The sequence below is a fragment of the Dendronephthya gigantea genome, unplaced genomic scaffold (assembly GCF_004324835.1).
Source record: "Dendronephthya gigantea isolate DGI-Jeju-01 unplaced genomic scaffold, DenGig_1.0 000039F, whole genome shotgun sequence".
Taxonomy (NCBI): Eukaryota; Metazoa; Cnidaria; class Anthozoa; order Malacalcyonacea; family Nephtheidae; genus Dendronephthya; species Dendronephthya gigantea.
Window position 1 is genome coordinate 93,066 of NW_021163049.1, and position 25,569 is coordinate 118,634.

The 25,569-nt window shown below is 36.8% G+C and overlaps 1 protein-coding gene across 2 annotated transcripts; it reads right to left on the minus strand.

Annotated features, from left to right (window-relative positions):
- Positions 1-1,701: 1,701 nt before the first annotated feature.
- LOC114526579 (fatty acyl-CoA reductase 1-like) lies at positions 1,702-20,626 on the minus strand. Of its 2 annotated transcripts, none has more exons than XM_028548178.1 (16): positions 20,499-20,626; positions 20,122-20,231; positions 17,281-17,499; positions 16,546-16,721; positions 16,278-16,350; positions 15,236-15,342; positions 13,007-13,184; positions 12,312-12,356; positions 12,096-12,214; positions 11,140-11,207; positions 10,848-10,929; positions 5,408-5,497; positions 4,755-4,827; positions 4,566-4,622; positions 3,665-3,792; positions 1,702-2,076 (listed from the first exon to the last, which is right to left on the minus strand). In XM_028548178.1, exons 3-16 carry the CDS (start codon positions 17,482-17,484, stop codon positions 1,917-1,919), a joined length of 1,560 nt encoding a protein of 519 aa, XP_028403979.1. In that variant the 5' UTR covers positions 17,485-17,499; positions 20,122-20,231; positions 20,499-20,626; the 3' UTR covers positions 1,702-1,916. The 2 variants fall into 2 exon arrangements, with proteins under 2 accessions (XP_028403979.1, XP_028403978.1); XM_028548177.1 differs by having other exon boundaries at positions 17,281-17,511.
- Between the last annotated feature and the right edge of the window lie 4,943 nt (positions 20,627-25,569).

Here is a 25,569-nt window from a genome sequence, read left to right on the forward strand (position 1 = left end):
ATAACAAGATTTTTATTCTTGATGTTAATCCTCAACACTTCCACCATTTCTTTCTAAGCAAACTGCGGCTCGTCTGAGCATGGTAAACACTGAACGGCGAACCACATTTGTCTGTCCTGCCTCAAATTATCCATTTCGTTCGAAATTCTTTCTTGCAAATCGCCTATACGCTACCACCAGCAAATCTAGGCGAATGGACAGACAAATGGTTGATTAACATCACGAATAAATCGCTTTGTTTTTGTGTTGAGTTTCTCGCTTTAATTTATTCATTTGCCCACCTTGTATGAGATCGGTCACGCTAAAGTCAACGATGCATTTAATCCACTGCGCGCAATGAAATATTTGTCACCTTTAGGCGTCGCGCGTTGCTCCCAGTATGCATTATTTTTCCTGAAACTTTGACAGTTTATTAAAAAGCTTTCCTACTTTTGGACAGCTAAATAATATCTCAATTTCAGCTTCACAATTTCGCGCGCAAGCCCTCTCAATATCAGTGGAAAGGAACAACTCCCCGGTAACATAATTTTGTTAATGAAAAACCAAACTTGACCTAGGTATACCAGATAAGTCTTAACTATCTCTAGGAACACAAAAATTTGCCAAATTCTGCAAAATGTCCTGAAAAACGGAATTTTTACATTTGGGACATTTTTTTTGATACACCCTGTATAGGCGGGCCCTGGCTATGAATGCTTGTTATAAGTTTGCAATGTCTCAAAACCTGTTTGCGATCGAGCCTATTGGAAATAATAGCAACAAAATAAAGTCAAGATTTCGATCGGAATACAGGAAAACCAAATTATGTCTTGCAAGTACGGGACAGAGTTAAACTAGTATTGTATCGTAAGTTGCACTTTTACGCGTGTTACGCAAGCCCAGTGCATACCAACAATGGCAAAGATTACGAACATTTTGCTTACTCATGTTACAGATCAATATAGACCGTCAATGTCATCATATCGATTACATCATTTACTAAAAGCAGCTTTAGCCTAGCATTTATAAACGCACATTATGTAAATAAGTAGGGTATAGTTAGGTAGGTAAGGTATAGGTATAAGATATAATAACTAAATTGCGAAACTTAGTGACCGCCTTCATATTGCACGAAAACGAGGCTTACTGTACTACAACGATTAAGAAAATCTATATATTTTTATATACCGAAAGTTGAAATTTTGGGTTTTAAATGTGATTTTTGCTTTCTTTGATCTCTTATCAATATTTCGCGCTCGATTATATAAATCTAGATAAATTTATCTTTATAAATCAGGCTTTATAAATTTATCTTCAATATGGTCAAACTTATGAAGTAACCTTAGATTGTCTTCCTTCAATGGCGTCATCAGGTGGGCCCTTTTAACCTATCGCCCGGTGACACTAATAACGCTAATCCGCCCCTGATTAAACATGCATTCCTAAAGTTTGGCTTGCTACTCGCTAATTATGTATAATTATACCCGGGATTCAAAATTTAGGTGATTCAAAGGGATCACGAAAAAATCTCTATGAAACGACGAGACGTGCTGAAAATGGCATGGGTGTGGCACGATGTATCCATCTAAGGTTAGTCACTCAAAATAGAATATCACTAATTTTTCGTGGGTGGGTTTCACTACGCGCATGCGCACGCTTTGCTCTCGACCCTAGGTGAGCAAGCTCAAATGTTGGCGGTCATTTAAACAAAAAAACACAGTGTCTACTAGTTTAATGCTTAATAATGGTAGGTACAAAATTTTCTATACGAATATTGAGATAAGTCAAGTCATCTATAGTAAAGTATGAAATACTTTTCAACATCTATTTGTCGCTTAATTCTAATCTATAATTCATCTATAATCTCAAATATAATATTGAACGCATAATCCAGGTATCCGACATCTATTGTCGCTAAATTCTAATCCATAATTCATCTATAATCTGAAACCAAGTTTTTCAAGCCTCGTGAACATCTTGAACGCATAATCCAGGCATAGATACCAGAGGGAGCGAATTGAGGGTATTTTTTTTACCATGACTGTCCACATAAGGACCCCTGACACAAAGTACGTTGTCCACCTCACGTTACGTAATCTGTAGAAGTTAAACAGAAACGATGTGAAAATGAGAGAAATATACAGTAGTAAAAAAAACTAAACAAACAAGAAATGAACAATCAGCACAATTTTGGCAAATATGGGTGGTAACTCAAGGAAATAGCGTAGTCGTCTGACGATTTACGGGCGATTTAAGACGGTTTTAAGGTATTGAAATAGGTCTTTATGAAACCATACTGGCGTATGTTTTCGTCGAGATGCACTAGTCTTAAATTATAAGTCGCAGTTATCTCATATAGGATTATTTGGCCGCCATCTTAAAAACCTAACATCATGCATAATCACGTTTAACAGTTAGTCGCCGCGGGCGAGGTGATTTGAATCAGAAAATCAATAGTCACCTCGTCTCACCCTTAACTCGAAATCATTTATAGGGAGACCAGTTGACGAGGCATAGTTCCAGTTCAATTACAACTAAACACCGGATCACGAATGGAGTAAAATTTCCACACAAATTGTTTTTCACATTTTGATTTAATACGTTATGATTTCTCTAACAGGGTAAATTTTTCGAAGAAATCTTTGTTCTCCAACTATACATAATACAGTCGTTCTAAACAAATGTATTATTTACCGTCGAAATAAAACGCACTTAATACCGATGTGTAAATATTGACATTTCAATTTCTCGTACATTTCAAAACAAAACTGCTTTGCTTGGCGCCTGTATACAGTATAATACTGTACACCGCAAAATAATTTAGGGCACTGCGTCGAATTCTTGTAAAGCGCAGCACAATTATTTATAATATATTGTAAACCAAAACATAGATAGCTACTCTAACATGAAATACCGTTTTATTTTTGACAACACCACTACCTCAATATTCTTGTATCAGTCCTTATATTAAATGCCCGTAATGCAGAACACAAATTTATAGAATGCGCACATTTTCCGCGCGGATTTACTCGACGTTCGCGTCTAAAATGTTTGATAACAACACTTCGTCGCCCCTTTCTCGTCGCATATTGATATATTATTCTCGTGAATATTGATGAGGCCCTACAGCACATGCGCATTTGCGCAGTTCAAGAAAAATCGAATTTTACGGGGGGAAATCCTTTATTAAACACACGCATCATGAGAAACAAATGTTTTAGAAATTTACAGAATATTTTTCGATACTTTTTGCTTGGAAAAAGCCTGAAGAATATTCAAGTAAGAAAACTAAAATTCCTAAATAACTTTTCAATCAGTGAATATGAACAATAAACCACAATGAAAAGAAAAATAAGGCACCCCTAGGAGTTTAAACTATGACTGACTACATGACTGACAAACTGCCTGATGTGAATTTTCGCCACTCGCCACAGTACTGCAAAGTTTCAAAGAAACGACAATATTATTTCACTTTCATTGCCAAATATACATCTCTAAAAGTATCAGTAAAAATTGCATACGTGGCAGAATCGGTCCATTATCGTTCCAGTTCAGCTAGAGTTCGCTGGACTACACTACCCCAAAAACATGTCATTTACCGTTATTTCACTCTTTGTTGAATATATATTACAAAAATATGTAAAATATATTACATTAAACGACGATTCAATACAGCAAAACGAACCTTTTGAATCTTTTTTTAGCCGCTGAAAGATCAGAAGGATTCTCTTTTAATAGATACTTCTTAATACCAATAACAAAATCTCTAAAGTAAATGTGCCACTCTATACGACGAACATCAAACGAAAACTCCTAGGGGAAAAACATCGTCAGTATAAGTAGGACGGTAAACTGAATTTAAATAACAGCCTGGTCATTAAAAATGCACAAAAGCATATACATGCAGGGATTTTATACTTTAAATAGTCTGACATCAACATGTGGTATTTAAATTCCCTATGCAACGAAATTTCACCCCTGATTTTTATAGTTGCACTGTAAAGAAAACTTTTAAGTTTCTTTTATATATCTTCCTTTGTACAATTTTGTGAACTTTCTTCATCATCAAGATGTTGAACATTGATATCCAAGTACATTAAGATCTGCAAATACACAACTAATGACGTCACACTGGAAAAGGAGTTCAAAGTAATATTTCTTCTTGCAAAAATTGAAACAGGGTTTAACTTTTAACCAATTATGATGAATTCACACACGCACTGTATACAAGACTGTATATATATATATATATGTATATATATATATATATATATATATATATATATATATATATATATATATATATATAATTGTTACAAAATATTTTGAGTAATTGTTCATTAAGACAACTGATTTTATAAAAACTCATTATGCAGTGTTGTGATGCAGTTCTGTAATTTGGATATCATAGAAAGTTCAATATCTTGAGAAAAAAGGGAGTTAACAAAATTCCGCAGAGGAAGTTATTCGATTTTAAGTGTTCTTTACAATGTGTTCTTTATAAAAATAAAGGTCAAAACCATATTCTCCTATAGGATAGTCTAAGCTCTAAAATGGTGTGAAAAACACTTCAGCTGCAAATATACCTGAATATCACGTCCTTGAAGCTCTGACAACAGCATATTATAATTTTGCGGTTTGAACTATACAACGACAATTATACATACGCCATCTTAAAAGAATGCAGTGCCATCATTTGTGTTTGGAGTTAATGTATATAACTATAGAACATTGGCATCGTAAAAATACATGCAGGGAAAAATGTGTTTATTTACCGTCCATCCTCTTTTTGTAAAATATTCCAGTGTTGACATCGCCTTTTCTAGCTTGACGTAGTTCTTTTGCATCCTAAAAAAAATCGAATCCAAACCTTTTAATTTCAAAGTGCTAAGTTGTCAAGTTCATCATTTATCATTAGCACAGGTATTATAGTCAACAAGAACGTGCAGAAATTGGATTTTTTATATTATTTGAGAAGTAATTACGGCATCGTAGGAATTAAGATAAAGTGAGTAAATATTTTGGTGTATTTGGGCGGCCTTGAAAAATTCTCTCATCGATAATTATAAATTGGAACTACTAAACCAACCAATGTTGTTTATTGATATCTTTTTCAAAGATCGTTCAAAATCAAGGGGATACGATTCCTTCATGCAGCATTCTGGATTTCTTTGCAATTATGCTTTATAAAATTAGAAGTTGCGGAAAAACGTCTAGGTAAAGTTATTCAATTCTTTCTGTTCTTCACAAACAGATCTAGCCCCCATCTGGCATGGATGTACGTTTATTTTGTCCTAATATAAAAGGGAAAGCTGTAGCATCAAAATTTTCGTACTGTTAGCATATGCCGAAGATATTTGCTATGAAAATGGCAAACATGCATGTACGTCTGTAGCCTTCATACGCAGGGATGAATATCAATCCTTACCTTGGTTTCTGGCCAACAAACTTAGCAAGAATATCCGCAATCCAGGCGGGAATTCTGTGACTGATGTACGTCCAGTAGGTAAATACAAGTCTAAAAAAGGGGGAAATCATATCAATAAATGAACGGGTATCCTATATGCTGCAGCGTAGTTCCACAAAGTTATATTATATGCAAACAAAGGCTGAGACCATGTGAAAGAAATGTGAACTAAGACAACTATAAAGTCACAGATATTTAAAAAACGTCTTCCGAATGTTCATTGTTATGCAGATGATGGTCAGTCAGATCTACATTTCGTTTTGCCCTAATGACAAAACAAGTGAAACTACTGCTATTGAGAACATCCAGAATTGTATTAGAGATATTCGATCATGGATGATGAATAATAAGTTATGGTTAAATGACGGGAAAACGAAATTTCTTATTATTGGAACACCACAACAATTAGCCAAAGTTGATATTGACTTTTTGCAAGTCGGAAACGCGAAAGTTAAACCAGTTCCTTTTGCAAAATATATTCGATCATGGTTTGACTAGAAACTCACGATGGAAACTCATATTTCAAAAACATATAGCTCGGCGTTATATTTGTGCGTTACCGAACGAATTTTATCGCCCATGGGACAAGAAATATTTGGAACAAAGTCTAAACCAAAATAGCCAATTTGTGTTTTAACGCTTTCCAACATGCCATAACACAGAAAACAAAAAGACCTTATCCATCTGTCGTATTGTTTCTATTTAAACTGACGAATACGTGCGAGAAAATACAAGGATTTGTCAACGCACTTTAATATACCATTTTTAACTAATTTTTACACTTTTCGATGATGCATATATAAATTGAAACTGTCATATCTCGGTCAAAACTGCATAAAAAACCTCATGCTACATATCAAAATTTAAAAAAACATAATTATAATGTATTAGGCCTCTTAGTTTTGAAGTTATACTCAATCAAACCGGTTCAATTTTTTTTTTTGCGCCACCCCGGCGGTATAACGAACGTAAATTTTTGTAATATTACTCCACTATTGATTGAACTGTATTGGCTTCCAGTTCAATACAGAATTGATTTTAAGATTATGCTGATTACATATAAAGCTCTTAATGGATTAGCAGCAGCATATTTAACTTCGTTAGTTTCCTATAAGCTACAGTCACGGTATAATCTTAGGAACTCGGTGAAGTGTGTTGGCTCATGCGGTTCACTTTTTCAGTGCATTATTTAGATCAGTGTCGCTTGTATTATAGCAACACCGTTGTATCATAACAACAGCTAAAGAAAATACTGGCGTTCAAAAATCACTCTACGAAATTAATTAATTTTATCGCGTTGGGGAACGCATTTAGCCGTCTTTTTAAGCTCCTAAAATGCGATGTGCACAAAGCAAGAGTCTTTACGAACCATCTTGGACGTGGACATTTACCGATGCTTGCCAACAAGCAAAAGAAATTGGAGCAGTAAGGTACCTAATATGCCAGAAGTATATACTTTCTTACACAATTTCAATCGTGAAAATATTTTTTCTCGGGAACATACTTGGGCATCTCATCCCTAAAATTTTGAGTGTTTATAGATCGATAAAATTTATGATGTTTTGGACTTGGACAAACATGACTTCTGAATTGTGGGTTAAATAGAAACCAAATTTTAATGATTCTCCCCTCATTTCTTAGGCGCGACGCCATATTGAATTTCTAAATTAGCGTTAAGTCACGCATGCTTGGCGGACATATTGGCCTGCATTTCTGGCCATGTTCTAAGTTCCTTAGCTATCCCAAAGGTAAAACAAAAATTATACTCCGTGACCGTGCCTTTGTCATTGTTGCTCCTAAGCTATGGAATACTCTCCCATTGGATATTAGGAACGCAAATTCAGTTGACTGTTTTAAGAGAAAGATTAAAACTTATCTCGTTTAGTATTTAAAAATTGTAAATTTGTATTATCTTATTGTATTTTATTGTACTATATTATTAATTTTTTACTATTGTAATGCGCATTTGAGCATTTTTAAGGAATTTGCGCAATATAAATTAAAATATTATTATTATATTATTATATATATTATCTTGGTGCCCGTAGATGCATTCGTTCCAATACGTCAAATAGAGTCTTGCCGCAAAAACCCCAAATTAGGAGATCGTAAGTAACAGATGGTAAATTACTTTAAAATAGAAATCTGCTTTAACATTTACTGGAAGAAAACTTACGCCTGTATTCAAAAAGCTCACTCACACTCATACTCAACGAGTGTGACATATAAATTTCGTTAATGCTGATCAATGAGAAAGTTTTTTCTGAATAGATGGAAAGATATAAGGTAAATCACTGAAAATCAAGCCCTTTTTCGGCTGGAAATACCGCCATTGAAACGTTATGAGAAGATTAAGATCTCCCACTCAATGAGTTTGAGTGTGAGTGAGCTTTTAGAATACAGGCGTTAGATATCGAAGTAAGTTTTTGTGAATAAGATTTCGTAAGTTCAGTTAGGTGGACGACCCATTTTAATTGGTTGTCTATCTCGACGCCAAAACATTTAGTGGAAAATACATATTTTATGTGGCAGTCACGACTTCTTAACTTCCGATTTTCCCGAATGAGGCGTGGGAGAATTACAACAACACCAATCACAAAGCCTTCCCAGCATGTTATTATTTTAGTGAGATCGTAACACTATCTACAGAGAGACCAATTGCATACATTGTGGTATCGTCCGCAAACATACTGAATAATTCCGTCATTCTTAGTCACATATCAGGGAAAATAGAGTCAGACCAAGCAATGACCCCTGGGGAACACCAAATTTGATTGGAATAGCTTCTGATTTGGTACAGTTAACAATAGTTATAGATCGAGAGCTACAGGAAATATGAACAATTCATTCTAACTTTGAAGTATTATAGTCATCTATATTAAGCGCAAATAGTTGCCACACAACACGGGAATATGTCCAGCAAAGGGCAAAGAGTGCCAAAAATGTTCAAAACCAAACCATTTTCCAACAATGTGTCGTTCTACACCCACGGCGGCGCGAGGTCAGCGGCAAGATCTTGGACGAGGGCAAGGACGTCATGAAAACAAACCTATTTGGCCACCTAATACCTCAGACAATGACAGTGAATTAAGTGACTCCTTGTTATGCAGTCAACAATACGAAGACAAAATTACACAAAGCTGAAGATTAATAATCGCAACGTAAAGTTAACAGTTGATACTGAATCCAGCATAAACATAATAGATCGAAACACTTTTGAGAAATTGGGACACTATACATTATACAAAACAAAAATTAAAGCTTACGTATTTAATTCGAAGGTCCCTGTTAAAATGAATGGGAAATTTACTACCATTGTGGAATCATGGCGCAAGATTACGGTGGCAACAATTTATGTTACGCAACAAAACGGTGGTTGTCTCTTGAGTGGGTCAACCGCAGAAGAGCTTGGACTAATCAGTTTGCATTTGAATGTAGTACAACCCACGCAACTCTCGCAAGCACCACCGACGTTTGCATCGATCAAAGATAAGGCAGTAAGACAGGTCGTACAAAAACATCCAAATGCATTTTGTGGCTTCGGAAAATTACGACACAAAACAGTTGAACTGCTTGTTGACAAAGATGTTAAACCAGTTACGCAACGTCAGCGTCGTATTCCATTCCACCTGAGAGCCAAAGTTGATGCATAATTAAGCCGGTTACAAGAGGAAGACGTCATTGAACGTGTACCGGACACAGAAACCGAATGGATATCTCCAATTGTTATTGTGCAAAAAAATGATAATATTCGTTTATGTATTGACATGAGAGCGGCAAACACGGCAATTAAACGAATTCGCCACCCTATACCAACAGTGCATGACATTTCACATGAATTAAACAGTGACAAAGTTTTCACAAAATTAGACCTTACCCAGGCATATCAACAACTTGAGTTAGCCCCTGCAAGCCGTCAAATCACAATATTCATCACACATGCAGGATTGTATCGCTTTAAGCGTTTAAACTATGGAACAAATTCGACGGCGGAAATCTTTCAACATGCTTTGCAACAATTTTTGCCTGACATTCCAGGCGTCCGCAACATTGTTAATTACATTTTAGTGTTTGGATCATCTTACGAAGCACATAACAAAGCCTTAGATCAGTGTATACATCGCCTTCACAGGCATGGTTCTTCGACCTTTTCTGCAACCTGAGCTTGACAGTGAACTGAAACAGTTCAACCCCGTAAAAGATGAACTAGCTATTGACTACACAAATGATGTGGTTACCATCAATACCAATACAATATGTCATCCAGCTGGCCCATGCATGAAGGACAGGCCTTCAAGGGCAGGCCCGGCCGAAGGCGCTACTACGAGAACACGTTTGGTTTCTAGAAATGGACAAAAGAGTTCGTGGTTCTCGATTGCTACTCTCGATTTCCGGAAGTAGAAGTGTTGTCTTCGATCTCAGCTAAAAGTGTAATCCCAAATCTCGATGCATTTTTTTCCCGGCACGGCGTTCCTTCGCAGGTTGTCTCAGACAATGGGCCCCCTTTCCAAGGACACGAATTCAACAAATACATGGGAATTCACCAAAATGGGAATTCAGCATACTACATCCACCCCTCTCTGGCCTCCCTGGCCAAGGTAATGCTGAAGTTGAAGCTTTTATGAAGCCATTCGGCAAGGCTATTCGAACGGCAAACCTTGAAGGACGACGTTGGAAACAAGAATTCCCCAAGTTCTTGTTGGCGTATGGTTCTACACCGCATTCGACCACAAAGGTATCACCCGCTCAGTTGTTGTATAACCGAGAAATTCGTGGAAAATTGCCGACACTTCCCCAGAACAGCAAGGTTATCAATCGGCATAGAGAAGCCAAGCACAACGACAAAGAACAAAAGGAAAGAGGAAAACGTATGCGGATTCTCGAAGGCGTGCGCGACCAAGTAAACTACGACTTGGAGATCGTGCTCTTGTGCGGCAAAAGAAAACGAACAAATTTTCAACCAATTTTCGGCCTACGCCGTATACAATTATTGCCATGAAAAAGTCAAAAGTAGAGGAAGGGAGGGAGGAAGAGAGTGATGAAGATGTCGTTAACATGGAACAAGAAAGTGACGGAGACAAAGTACAGGAACAACATCAGCAAGTACAACAAGAGCCTAGAAGATCTACAAATTTTTATGGGCACCCAGTAAACTCGGGGTTGAGATTTAAAATAAACACCCAAACAATAAGCGTAAACGATTGGATATTTGCGTAGATAGTTTTAACATTTGACATTTAGTTGTTGTTGGAAAAAGAGGGTGATGTAGTGTTATGACACTTCCGGTGAGCCTCGTGCGAGGCAGTAATAGACAGGGCAGCGAGGGAAAGAGTAAACATTGATGTTGTAAAGGGTTTTAAGTTATAAAACGAGTAGAATACAAAACATAACAGTTACTTACTCTTTGGCTTCAAATGAAAAATTTGGTCTTCTGAATGCTTTCTCAAAAGGATATTCCCAAAGGTATGGCGTAACAATACTCTCTAGTAATACAAACCACCATTTTAATGATTTCGTCATTCACTGAACAGCCCCGCCCTCCGTGGGAAAAAGCAGGGGGTATTTGGCTCACGATGCATGGGAGCGAGGCGTCCACGCCCACAGACGTAACTACTTAAAGTATTTTTTCACATCCCCTAAATCCCGTAGGAAATCTTCAAACACATATAACATATGAATATAGTTATGCTTACTCATTTCTCCCCATGTAACTGGATTGGTAGAACCAGTCGTGCAATGAAATATTGGGATACTTTGGGGTCTGCAAAAAGAAAGTTGATAAAACAAACCCCATTAATAATTACATACCATGCATTGAATAGTTTATTAAAGTGCCTATACTATGGTTGCAGATTTTAGGTATTTTAAGGTATTTTAAAAAACTTTGCAATACATTTTGTTATTGAAAAATTTTATCTTGATGGATTTATTGGCCTTTAAAGTTACCGGACATGACGTCAAATCGGGAATTTTGTGAAACTTAAAAACAAAGGAAACTGATTTTTAATTTCCTTTTTTGACGTCATGTCCGGTAACTTTAAAGGCTAATAAATCCATCGAGACAAAATTTTTCAATGACAAAATGCATTGCAAAGTTTTTTAAAACCATGGTATAGTCACTTTAAAACTTTTAAAAGTTTCTGCATTTCAGATTTCAAAATATATCATAATTGTAATTAATTGCCGAAATTATATAAGTTAAAGGCCTTGTTAAGGCCCTTTCACTAAGTGCAATTTTTCCTGCAACTTGCAATACCATTCTACTTTTGAGAGATGAGAATTACACAACTTTTGTATTCATTCACTCCATGGACGTTTCTTGTTTCTTGCACTTACACTTACACTTTGAAGACTCTTCACTGATTTACATTTCTTCAAAATAGAATTGCTATGCAAGTTGCATGAAAACTTTCGCCGTGTAACAAACTTTACCTTCAGTGAGACAGGGGCCGCCAAAGGTCGTTAAGTGGGATGACTAATATTAATATATTCATGTTCAGCATTATTAGTTTCTTTTCAAATTGATTGTTCTCTATTCTCTGAATATTTATATAATGAATATTAGCCCCTAACTTAAGGATCTTCCTCAGCCCTTATGAAAAGAAGTATAATGTAACGTGAATCGTTGCGTTTCGACCGTAAAACCCACCGTTTCGTTCCAGCGTACCATCCCACACACGCCAACATGTTGACCGCAACATCAACTGGAATGACATCAGCCACGGCATTAACGTCACCGATCATTGAACGTAAAACACCTTTACCGACCTGAAAATCAAATGTCGACGTTGTTTTTACCTGATTATCTTATTCAATTATACGTATATTATAAGGCTATGAATGCACGGAACTGCTGATTACTCACGGCTACAAATAAACCACTTGGTCCATTGAAATTATCAACCCAACCCTGCAAAAATTAGGATACATTATATACCACTCACATCAGTTTTTCATTTTTACTACAGACATCAACTTGTGCATTAGATATGATACTTCATCAGGATATTAAACAAATACTGCATACGCTTTTTTGGGTTTACGATGCCATCTTGCCAAGTGTTGCAAATACATATAAACGGGGGAACTGAATGGGTGAAGTAGGTGGAAATGAATAATAAACAAGATGTCTGTTCTGGTGGGTGAAGTAGGTGGAAATGAATAATAACATGACGCCTGTTCTGGTGTTAACGCCGGCGCGCTGCGCACGTGCCAGTCTTCAATATAAAGTTCCTGGACATAAACAATACAGTTCATACTCATTTAGATGCCTTGCCAACCTAAATGTTTTTCGACATTCAGAAGCACATCGTACTTTAAAAAGTTCAGAAGTTCCGCATGATATGTTTACGTTCATTTCGTCTTACAATTTGGAATTCGCGCTTATATTAAAAGCTTTCATATTATAAGCCTGTTATTATATTAGCCTGTAATATGTTCGCAAATGTTCATTGATAACTAGTGCCAATCCCTTGATTCTTTCAGATCACCAGGAGAGTAGCGATTTCAAAATGTAATGCATGGCGCATGTATATAACGCATAAAAGGTAATTAACTTACAGGCATTGGTTCTTTCAGAGAAGCTCCGACAATTGATGGACGAAAGACAGCAATGGGTAGACCATGTCCATGTTTGAACAACAGCGACTCTGCCAGTGATTTTGTGAAGGTGTATGTGTTTGGGCGTTTTTCAAGAAGTGCTGGAGTCACCTCATTTAACATTTGATCATTCATCCAGCTAAGAATTAATAAAAATAATCAATTTTAACAGAACAAGATCGCACATTCCTCAAATGGTATTTTGTTTGTTTTGTTTGTGTCTATTATTATTATTATTATTTAAAAATATTTGAAAACGGTAATCCTTCAGAGCACTCAGGCTTCTGTTTTTTAAAGAGACGTTTGCGAACTACACCACTTATATACAATTATACTACAAATATTATTTAATTATCACACTATATCACTCTATCAAAATTACATACTAAATTACAATTACTATACTAAATTACACAGTTTTTTATACTTTTTCTAAATTTAAATACAAGGAAACATCAGTTGCGGTCAAGAATAAATTCCTAAGGCTGTTCTGTTTCTTAGCTATACAATTGGTAAACTGTTCCATAAAGATGCAGCCGAGTAACTAATACTCTTTTTCATAAAATTTCTTGTTGATTATCCCAGAGAGAAGTTTATATTATTACTACGCAATTGATACACTTGGTTCTCTTCAATTTTAAACATTTCTAACTGATTGTGGCATTTTTTTATTTTGTGCATAATACACTTGTTTCCGAATAAAGGAATCGTAGCTTCCAAGCTAAAGTTTGAAGATAAAGTTCGATTTGAAAATTAACAAAATAAAGTTGAAGATAAAATTCAATTTGAAAATTCCACATAATGCTCGTGAATGCATAGTCGTTAATATTGGCATTTCAAAATTCTTCACCCATAACATATCAAAAAATTCAAGTTTGTCTTCTCGACCTCTAACCTCTTTGTGTGCTGTATGAGTACATAAGACAAAATATATAATTTTTTGTTTTGTTGCCTGCAAACCTTTTGGAAGTAGTGATCGTTTTTGAACAGACTGTTTACATTTTCCTTGCAATTTAGCCACGTCAGGTTTGTCGGAAATTATGTAAATTAGGTTATTATGACACGTCACGTGAGTTAGGGAGAATTTTAATTGAACAATTTTGAGGGGGTTATATGTATTTATTAGTATAATAAAAGAAGTTAATATCGAAGAGTTAGCCCTCGCGTGGGTTCCTAGCCGGGTGTTTGGCACGGGGGTATTTTCCCCGGGCCTTAGTATTTATATGGATTGCCTTGTTGTTTATCTGCTTATTATCCTTTCGTTCGCCCTGCCTTCCTCCCCTGACATTCCACCCGCCTGGGGATGGTTTCCCTTTATTGTTTTTAGTTTAGCTTCTCTAGGTTCAGTTGGTTTGCAAAGACTCCTACGGTATGTATCTAATTATTTACTATGTGTGCATCGTGTGTGTTCATGTTTTTCCTTCCACGGCTTTCACTTCTGTGATTCCGTGTGACAGTGTGATCACGGGATGGAGAGGGTACCGTTTAGGTTCCATATCTGATGGACGTATACGCATGATTGAAAATGACAGTAAAGACTACGCATCGCCAACCTCGTTCGCTTCGCCGAGCTCGTTCGCTTCGCCGTGCTGCCGTCTCCATCCCTACCGATCCGCAGCGGGCATAACTAGTTAGGTTACTATAGTCATAGTATTCACTAAGCCTCGCCTAGCCTCGTTGGGCCTAATCTGAGTATATTAATGTAATATTACTTGGGACTTTGGGGAGTAAACAAGACATCTAACAATTGTGTGATGTGAGACGTGTGATGTTTGGTGAGAGTGTTGGTTTAGTCGAAGTGTTCCCCACATTACTGGCACCTCTGGCGCGAAAAAATCAAATCAACTGTGCCTGTGAGTACGTTCACTTAAGTAAAGCCTTGCGTGACCAATTTAGACTGCGAAAAAAAAAGCGTAGACTGTTAACTATATCATGTCCATAAAAAAGCAACTCTCGGAGATCTCGAAAGGCGCAACGGTGGGCGATCCGAACTTCCAAACTGTCTTGAGGTAAAATTTAGCTTCAACAATTTTGGGTATTTTAATCACGACTTAATGAAAAAGCAAGTTCTTCACAGTGGCAGGTAAGTTCAGCAAGTAAATCAGGTTTACTACTAGGACAAGCACTGGACAAAGTGCATGGATAAAAACCCCAGTGGTTAATTAGATCAAAAATCATCTAAACACTTACTTTGCTATCTCCAAGACGTTCTTAACATCGACAGATGGTGGATAGAATTTTTCTTCAATAACATCTTCGTTGCAATTTGAATATGCCGTAGACACATGTATGAAAGCCTACAAATGAACCAAGAATACGTCAGATTATTCATAGATGGAGAACCCATTTATGATTAAAATGTTACACCTCCTGTTTGTGTCATTATTCATGGAGAATACCCCGTGATCTCATAGGAGCGGTTATCTTGTCTATGCACATGCTCGTGTAAGTCGTGCTCAATCGTGATGGAAAACTTGTGACTAAAGTTATCATATCATTGCTAAATAATTTGTTCATAAAATGTCACTGATGTCACGTAAGAATTTTAACAACCAATTCGGGAAAATGTACTACGCTTCGTTTACATGAATATACTAATTATTGAGAGTGGGTTCAATTGTGGCCTTGTACAGTCCAAAAAATTTAACAAATGATAAAAATAGGGCTGCATGCTTGCATGTTGGGTGCAAAATTCAGATTTGAATTATTTAAGTCCGGTAAACCACTAAATCGGTTTGGGCTATTCGAATAACAGAAGGAAAATAAAACTTATTTTCAAATCCCAGAAGTATAATTAGTTGAACTGGCATGCATTGAAATGGTATTTCGCAGTATCTACTTATGCATGCAAATTATAGTAGAAATTTTTCTTGACAAGTTTACGATAATATACTGTATATGTTGAGTATATTTTACGACAATATGATAAAATGCATGAGTATACGGCGGAGTCTCAAAACAAACAAAGATGTAAAACTTTCAAAAACCGCCCCATTGGCTCGACGATATTGTTGCGCAGCTTCCTACTGCGCAATTCCTTGTCAGGTTTTCCTTGACAGCCGTACACACGAGCATTTTTCCTTGTTGAAAAGCTGGCATGACTTTTGAACAAGGCCTCGGAGAATAGTGAGTTTTGTTTTCCCTCGAGTCTCAAATTTCCCTCGACGACTCTTGGAAAAACAATTCACTATTTCCCTCGGGAGCATACATTAAGTGTATAATGTATACTAACCTCTAGTTTCTTCACATTTCGGCAAAGTTCCAAAACATTTTCTAAACCAACAACGTTCAACGTTAAAGCAAGCCTTAAGAATAAAAAAGGATAAATTATATTTTTTAATGTTTTTATGTTTCGGTAAAACATCCATGTCCATATAATAAAAACAGTTAAGCGCATATCAAAAAATACTTCTCAAAATATTTGTTTGGGCTAAAAATTGGGACGAGAAATCCGTGGGTAGTTAGAATATAAATAAACCATTTTGAAACGCGGTTCATACCTTAGTTCTTCGTCAAACCTCACAGTTGCAGCGGAATGAAAGACAATCTCAACAGTTTCATGAAGCAAGTTCTGGTCATATTTGGATAATCCGAGAAAAGGCTTTGACATGTCCCCATCAACGACATGGACGACTTCTTTGTATCCGGGGTTGACTTCGGGGACTCTTGAAAAAAGCTAGAGATAAAGATTTTAAAAGATTATTAATTTAAAGATAGTTTTAAACATGTGCATGCCAATAGAGAGGAAATGAGCTATTCCGAGTTTCTTGTGGTGAAAATTAAAAAAAAGTAATCACATCGTGGCTAGACTATAAAATACTTAACACATCATAGGCAACAAACGTAAGTTACGAGCGTTGAATTTCAGTTGCTTCTTTCACAAAACTACAGAAGTGATATTACGCGCATGCGTGAAATCCGCACGAAAAAGAACGAAAACGGGAGACTGCATGGGAAACAAAAACATAAAAAAAAAAGTGAAATTGAAAATCCTAGAACAACGTGCATGTAGCAACAGTTTTTTTTATATCTGAATAACTTCATGAGTTAGCCTAAAATGTAAAGTTCGAATGTGGTTAATGTGTCTAAAATTATAGTATGCACATTCCGCGCCATTGTGTATGTGGGTTGTTTACAAACGAAAATATTTTCACAATATGCACCTAATAATCATACAATTTTTCATAGTTATACAGAATGGGTAATCAGAAGCCATATATGACACATGCACCAACCTCAGAATCAAGAATTTTCTCTACTCTCTCCTTGCTGCTGACATCGCCTTTCGGTCGGACTAACAAATATATCTTCTTTATATCAGGACAGCTGCGAAGTAACTTTTCCACCAGAACTTTGCCTAGGAAACCAGTTCCTCCAGTGATGAACAGAGATTTACCAGCGTAATAATCTACGATGGACTGATAAGCAGACATTTCCATTTCTTTATCAACAACCTATAACGTAGACTGGCAAATTGATATTTTCAGACTTTTGTATTGAAGTAAAGCAACGACTGGTACATGAGCAGTGACGGCAACGTATCAGGAAGTTGTGATGTTCATAATAAAAACAAAAGTGAGCACAAGACGCAGTTGAACCTATACTGCACTTGCACGGGGCAGAGGAACCACATTTAAGCATAGACAATCCAGAAGACTTCTTTTGTATTCTGGATTGTCCATGATTTAGGTTGGGGGAGGGGGGGGTATTAACTTTTAGGGCACTCCGGCTGGCTGAAAAGGGCATTTAAGTTTGACATGTATTATTGCCTACTGTTAAACTATGTCATTAAAATTTTCCGAAAACCTCAACGCAAAGGGGCACTTTTTCTGTGACTTTAAAAGTTAGAGGGGGCTTAGCCCCCATGTTTGTGGCCTTGCCATGTGAATGTGCATAGTAAATTTGCGACCAGTGTCATTACAAATCTAAAGAAGTCGAGCAGGATAGTGTTATTTGTCTGTGCAGATAAATTGATTGATCAAAATACTTCGCAAGAACTGAATTATCATTCACCCATATAGAGGTAATATTTCTTGGACCTTTACTCTCAAATAAGCTTCAGAAATCATCTTCCTAACTTTCTCTAATTGACTTCAATGTGCATGCTTTTTAGTATTTTTTGAATGAGTTATTTCGGAAAATTGAACAATCAAGATTGAAAATGCTATAAAGTGAATGAACACAATTCTGACGCTTGATCAACTGTATTCTATAATGGAGAGTTTCATTTAGATGAATCAGCATGTTTATTTACATTTTAGTAACCAAATCAGAGCTAATGTATAAATTTTGATTACTTTCAGTAAAAAAGCAAATTATTTACCATTTTACATGAAGTAATAAATATTTAAACATTCTGATTGGCTTTGCCTAAAAATGTAAACATGTAAATAGACTGATTAGCTTAAAACAAAATTCCACCGGAACTGAAGCATTATTAAGTAAATATTGAAGAATATAAAATTGAAGTTAAAATTTATGCTGCCTTGCCAAATATTACTCAACTTCCAATATCTATAATGCCATTTCGGTGACACTTACAAGTGACAGTATGTCACTAAACTGGACCGTAATTATTTACATTGATCAATTAGGATCAATATAATAATAATATATAATAATATATAAAATAAAATCAGGTATTGTTGTATAAAAGGGTGTTGAAGATTATTACATAGCCCTTGTACACAGATGGAAATGACATTTTTATTAGAAAAGTTCATGAAAATCACATGGCACCCCCCAATCCTGACCTGATTACCACATCCTAGGTTTTACTTTATCTTAGATGTTGGTATATAGTTTAATTCACATGTAGAGTAATGTATAGATAAATTTGACAAAATGCAAATTTAAAAAATCAAAACCAAAATTATTGAACAATTCCACCAAAACTAAAATAAATGTCCAAGTTGTAAGGAATAATTTCAAAATGTTACATCCAATGAGTCATTGAAGTTAGGGAAGACCATAATTCAAAATTTGTAAATGCCACAAAAACCAAGGATTCCAGATCCGAATTCCAAAAATTAAGTATGTTTCTTGATAGATTTAATCAAGTGGATCATTTACAGAGGGTAAAATAAAGGTGCATATACACAGGAGCATCCATAACTATTCACTTATTTGCATATGTCAAAAGTATTAAATTGAATGGAAAATCAAAAATTAGAACAATATTAGTTTCACCAAACTATATTTCTGAACAGTTTAATGTGATAATCAAATATCCAAAGATTAGTAAAGAGCAGCATACACCAAAAGAAAAGTAATAGAAGACACACTTCTTTGAAGTTTCAGGGCTTTCAAATTTTAAAAAATGCTCTTGCTTAGCACCACCTATGGTGGCACTTAGTGAATGTTATCTCATTAATATGACAGTCCCATTTCCCCCAAAAATGCTTAATTCATTAGGGTTTTATCCATGTAATCATGTTTATACATGTTTGTTAACCACCTTGTTGAAAAGATTCTGCACCCCCTAGAAAAATTATTTTGGGGGGATGTCAGACACAGCACCTTATCACACACATATACAGCATTCAGGCTTTTCAATTAAAACATGCACCTCAAGAGAGACATGTAGTTGCTCATCATTCTACTGTATATCTTGGTAGAATCTTCACAAAACCTAACTTAAAAAGTTAAGTCTCTAATACTATGCAACAAAGTTATAAAAAAAAGCCTAACAACAATGCCAGACATCCGCTTTGTAATGTGGGATGAATGTAAACATTTGCAAATCCCATGTAGAGTTCTTATTTATACTTTTTGCTGGTGATCGAATTTTAGTTTATTTCAGGCAAGATTGAATTCCGATAGTAATATGTATTCATAATATGTATAGGAACAAAACGTCCACACCACAGAGAAAGGCATAAATGTAATTTTAGCGTAGACATTCATATGATTGTCTGTGATTTTATCCAAACATGCAGAATAGCGTCAATTTGTGCACGCCAAAATGATAAATACTTCGCCTAATCATAAGACAGCGTCACGGGAACAACGATTCAGGGACATCAAAGTAACTTTAAAATTATAACTAGGAGAAACTACAACGCTAAATGTCTCACCTGTATTATGGTGAATCTTTGACTTTTCACAAGTTTTTATATCAATATCACACCCCAAGCATTCTCTAAATATCTTGTTTAGCGAAATGCACAATTATCAAAATGTCCACCTGTATTGAAGCAAAAAGTTTATTCATAAAATATTAATTTTACTTGAGAAGCGACAGCTTTGACGAGGCCTCGAAGACGCTATCAAAAGAATCTGCCCTTCACCCTTGCGCAATTAATGTTTGCCAGAATCTATCAACAGATTTAGGATTAAAGGTGCTATGATTAGGAATTGCATGCATCAGAAAAGTTGCTATTCCAGGCAGTTTGCAGACGATGCATGAAAGACTTCAAAAGTATCAGTGCCTTGCGTGAAATCTTAAATTTACCTTAAATAAAAACTGTTCCCTCAAAAACACTTGCTGATGAAAGCCTGTTATTCTGCAACTGCGAAAGCAGAAAGAAAGAACGCGGTGTAACAAGATGTAACCAAAGACACATGTGTTATTTTACCAATTTGAAGTACAGGGATCTCACAACATAATTGATGAATTCCTCAAAAATGTCTTAAAGTTTCTCCAGATTTCCGAAGAATTCCTTAGACATAAATAACGTAGTAACACAAAGTATAGCTATTGCGTAATTTACAACTTTAATTGGCCACATGTGACCAATTAGACCAAAATAATCATATCTAACGTAAAACCAGGCAAAAACAACTAACCACGAGTTTCAGCAACACTTCCCCGAAAATAGTGATTCCCCAGATCGCTCCCCAAAAATCTACCAATTTCCCCGTTTTGGGAAATTTCCCCGTTTTGGGGAAATTTCCCCAAAAGTGAGAACCCTGGACTGAAGTACGCACGACATTCAACACGCATTCAAAAACGAGTGCCACTGAGCTATATATAACTATGGACATGCTAAGCATCATGGGGCGAGCCTGAACAAGAACAATTAGAGCGAGGAAAAACATGCGATTTCATTTCTTGTTCCTTATTGAGACCTATTCTCACAGTTTTAAATTCAGGGAGGTAATTCGCGTGTTCGTTCTTTTTCGTTTGTTTAATAGAACTGTTTGTGCATATTAGTAACTTACATATTAACTGTTTTCGTCTCGTTCTTCCATGGAAATCAACCGTTGGTCTTCCTGTAGCCTTTGATGTAGTTGTCGAATGCGCCCGATGGTCGTGAGACGCTGTAGTGGGAAAAGGTGGTGTGAACAGTAAGTCTGTTATGTTTCTCACTCTTAAGCAAGCTAGCTACAAAGGTTAATCCTGCAGCAAACTCCCTTTTTCCAATGTGATTGCCTTGTGATTTGTGGATGGTTTCTACCCATGCTAATCGTAAAGGCAGTTAAAGGCGAGAACATTGGCAGCCAGACTTAAACCATGTTCGACGGATTGGTACGACGGGAACGGTACCGTAATCATGGAAGGTGGGGCCGGAATAATTTTCGAATTTTACCATTACAGCTAGAGGAAAATCTGGGGCCGGTTGTATGAAAGCCGAATAGCGCTATCCATCGGATAGTAGTTTTTTCCAATCGCTTTAAGATCGCCCGTTATTTGCTACCACTTTGATCAAATCTTAGTATTCCTAAATCGAAGATTCTCTTTAATAATTGTTGCTTCCAACTTCCAAGCTGAAATTTTATCGCTTTTCGAGCATTTTTAGAACGGTTGAAAAAATCACTATCCGGTGGATAGCGCTATCCGGCTTTGATGCAACCGGTCCCAGATGGTCCACCATTACAGTAGCAAATCGCATCAATGCTTCCCATTGCTCCGTTAACTAAGCCTACTTCGACCCATAGACTGCTGATGAGCATAACTCGGGCAGATTTAGCAAGATCAATTACTGGTTTTAGCCCACTTGCATCATCTGGTGAATGGTGATGCTCCAGATGCATTAGGTCCCGTATGTATTGCTTTGATAGTGGCAATTGGTTGACCATAATCATGTAATGGGCTATTCCATTTAAAATTTGTACCCCCCCCCCCTATCGAGGACATGGTCTCCAGCACTTCTGCCCCTGAGGAATTCCAGCTTGATAATATGCCTACCCTGAGGAATTCCAGCCTGATGATATGCCTACACCGAGGAATTCCAGGTTGATCAATATGCTTACCCTGAGGAATTCCAGCCTGATAATATGCTTACCCTGAGGAATTCCAGCCTGATAATATGCTTACCCTGAGGAATTCCAGGCTGAAAACTACCCACACCTGAGGATTTCCAGACTGGAAACTACCCACACCTGAGGATTTCCAGGCTGAACACAGTCCACATCCCTGAGGATTTCCAGTGTCCTCGATAGGGGGGGGGTACGCATATTAAATGGAATAGCCCAATTTGGCAACGTTGTGCTGTGTTACAGCTTCGGCTGTTGGGTAAAGATAAAGTGCATTAGCGAATGGAGAGAGATCTCGTATCTCGGTAGCTGTCCGTTTCATTAAGCCTTCCTAAGACGTAGAAGAATGTTTCGGAATTGAATTTGTTGAGAATCTTGTCCTGCTTGGCGTAAGACTTAATTTGAAAAACAGCCTTGTCAAAGTGTAGGTATGTTGATCTACCTTGGTTGGACCACACTGAACAAGATACTGTGGTGTAGAATGGAAGATCCATGAGAGGAGGGAATTGACCGAAAACTCCGAAAAGGATCACAGAACAACGACCAAGAACATGTTCAGCGGCGAACAATTGACGATAATTGGGGGATAATATTAATATATTCATGTTGTGTAAGATTGATTTCTTTTCAAATCTATTGTCCTTACTGGTCTGTTAACATGAATATATGAATATGCGAGTACCCAGTTCCAGCTGTACCAGAAATGATCATGTGGACGCCAGGATTAATTGTGGAAATAAGAGTGTCTGAATCTGAATGATCTCTTGTTTAACTGCATGTGTTTGAAGTTTTAGGGCAGGATAACTGGTCAACATTTGCGGTGTTTGGAAGCCATGTAAGTCCGTGGACATAGGGGCTGCCACGGTGTTGCCACTCAAATCTCAACCAATAATAATCTGTAGCTCCCAGGATGCCAACTTAGTAGCATAAATTCGTCAATTCTGTTATAAAAGAACCAATCAGAAACGGCGGTATTCTCTATTAAGGCTGTGTTGCCATTTGACCTTGAATCTGGACCATCTGGATTGGTAAGCTGTGTTAATTCAGGCCAGTGGAGATTGCTGCACTGTGTGTGAAGAAGATAGTTGGTAGACCAAGAGTGTCAACTATGGATATCAAACGTGTTCGCTGTCTGAACCAATATTGTTTGGTATCTCGTAGACTTGTAGCATAATGAAGTACACAATTTGAAAATAGCTGGCCCTCAGTGCCGACAATTTCACGCAATTCGTGCACTGATAACTGTGCGTCAGTGGGTTGTTGGTGGACGTAGATATGACCCGCCTAAAGTGTACGCCATTGCATTTCTGAATTTAAGGTGAAGAAGCGAAATCGGAGGTGTGAGGCAAAACGACAACCATTATACATAAGTAGATGCTTAAATTAGTTTTCTATTGTGACTTCACTGGAACGCTGCCCAAGAAAGTCCACCCAACGTTTTATTTTTAAATGCTTTCTTTATTTATTCAGAAACGATTTATTCAGAAACGCTTTTACAAAAGAGTTTACAAAGTGACGGTTAAATTGCTGACTTTCTCTTTGAAATACAAACTTTCTGTCTTAGCTAATCAGAACGTTGTTGATTACCAGTGGTTTCTCGCGCATGCGCATAACTTACTAAACCACACAACGTCAACCGTCAATGACATAGAATTTGGACAACTTTGGACTCAGCCATGTTCTTCCGGGTTCTGGGAATAATTCCTAGTCTTCGAGCCGAATTAGTAGCTACCCTCGTAGACGTTCCGCGCCCGCTCGGGGATAAGTTTCAATGAATGTTACACAATAATGGACCTTTTTCGTAATTACTTCACAACATTTTTTTAATTGCCCATATATATCATAACATGTATTATACTTAGATATATATTTACAATATGAATTTTTTAATATGGCTAGAGGTCTGCTGGTAATCTTTAGAGGTTTTTATTTAAGCTCCCTAGACCTAGTAAGTAGTTATACAAATATTAAAAATAAAGTTCTATTTTCAGTCAACTAAATTTTAGAAAGTTGATTATCATTGTAATTAGGAAAATATAAAGAGAGAAGAAAATACCAAAACATAACAAAACAAAGCAAAATTATTCAGTACAGTGCAATGATTGTGCTATATAGTTATTGTGCTAGTTATTGGAGATTTCCACGAAGTGTTTTCATTGATATTATTTGAATCAGTCAATCAGATATGTGTGTATTATTGGTAGATGGTCTGAGATATCACTGAATATGATTCCATTAACACTGTTTTCAATTTATTTCAACATTATTTGTAACGATGTTGTCATTTATTGTAGCAGTATGTTGAGTAATTATTCTTGTTGGTTTCGTAATGAGGGGGGAAAATGATGATTTAAGAAGTTGCTCAACAAATCTATTAGAATAATTACAGGATTCATATTTCAGTTAATCAATATTGAAACCACTACGTAAGGATTACGAAAAGATCATTGTCTACCAAGTAAAATTGTCTACCATTATAGGAAAGGCCTCCGACAACACCTACCGGGGAACGGGGATATAATATTATATGCCGCACAAGCCCGTCATTAAACAAAACGCCACTACGACAAAGACTCGGATGGTTCTTGACGCCAGCGCTAAGCCACAGCCAACATCGAACAGTATTAACGAATGTATGCATGTACCCAGCCCTCCCCCCCCCCTTTCTACAACCCCTGCTTTGGGACATACTGGTGCGAGCGCGGATGTCACGATATTTATTGATAGGAGACATTGAGAAGGCATTCCTACAAATTGGTCTCAGTGAGGAAGATCAGGACGCTTTTCGCTTTATCTTCAACATCAATGGGAAGGATGAGTTGTTTCGGTTCGCACGAGTACCGTTCGGAGTCGAAACGAGTCCCTTCAGTATGTTGGGTGCGACTTTAGAACATATAGAAAACACATATGTCGATAATTTGATGATGAGTGGGGAGGAAATTCAAGACCTTAAGAAATTCAAAACAGAGGTCACAGAAATATTAGAGAGTGGGAAATTCCCAGTACACAAATGGGAGAGCAACATATCAAGCCTTGAGAGTGGAAACATGCCGAATTCGGGAAGAATATTAGGACATGTTTCATGTTTGGGGTAAGCTTTCACTTCGTAAGACTTATTCGAGCACGATTCGCATAACGGCATAGATCATCAGATTTGCGTACAACTTTCAGACCAAGAAGTGTCGGTTAAAGAAAAGCAGCGGTCCCCTAACGACAAAGGATTGCGAGTACTATGGCTGAGATAAGAAGTAAGTGGTGGATTCATCAGTAAGGGCGGAGTCATCCGAGGAGCGATATTGTTGCACAAAGGGAACCACATAGAGCGT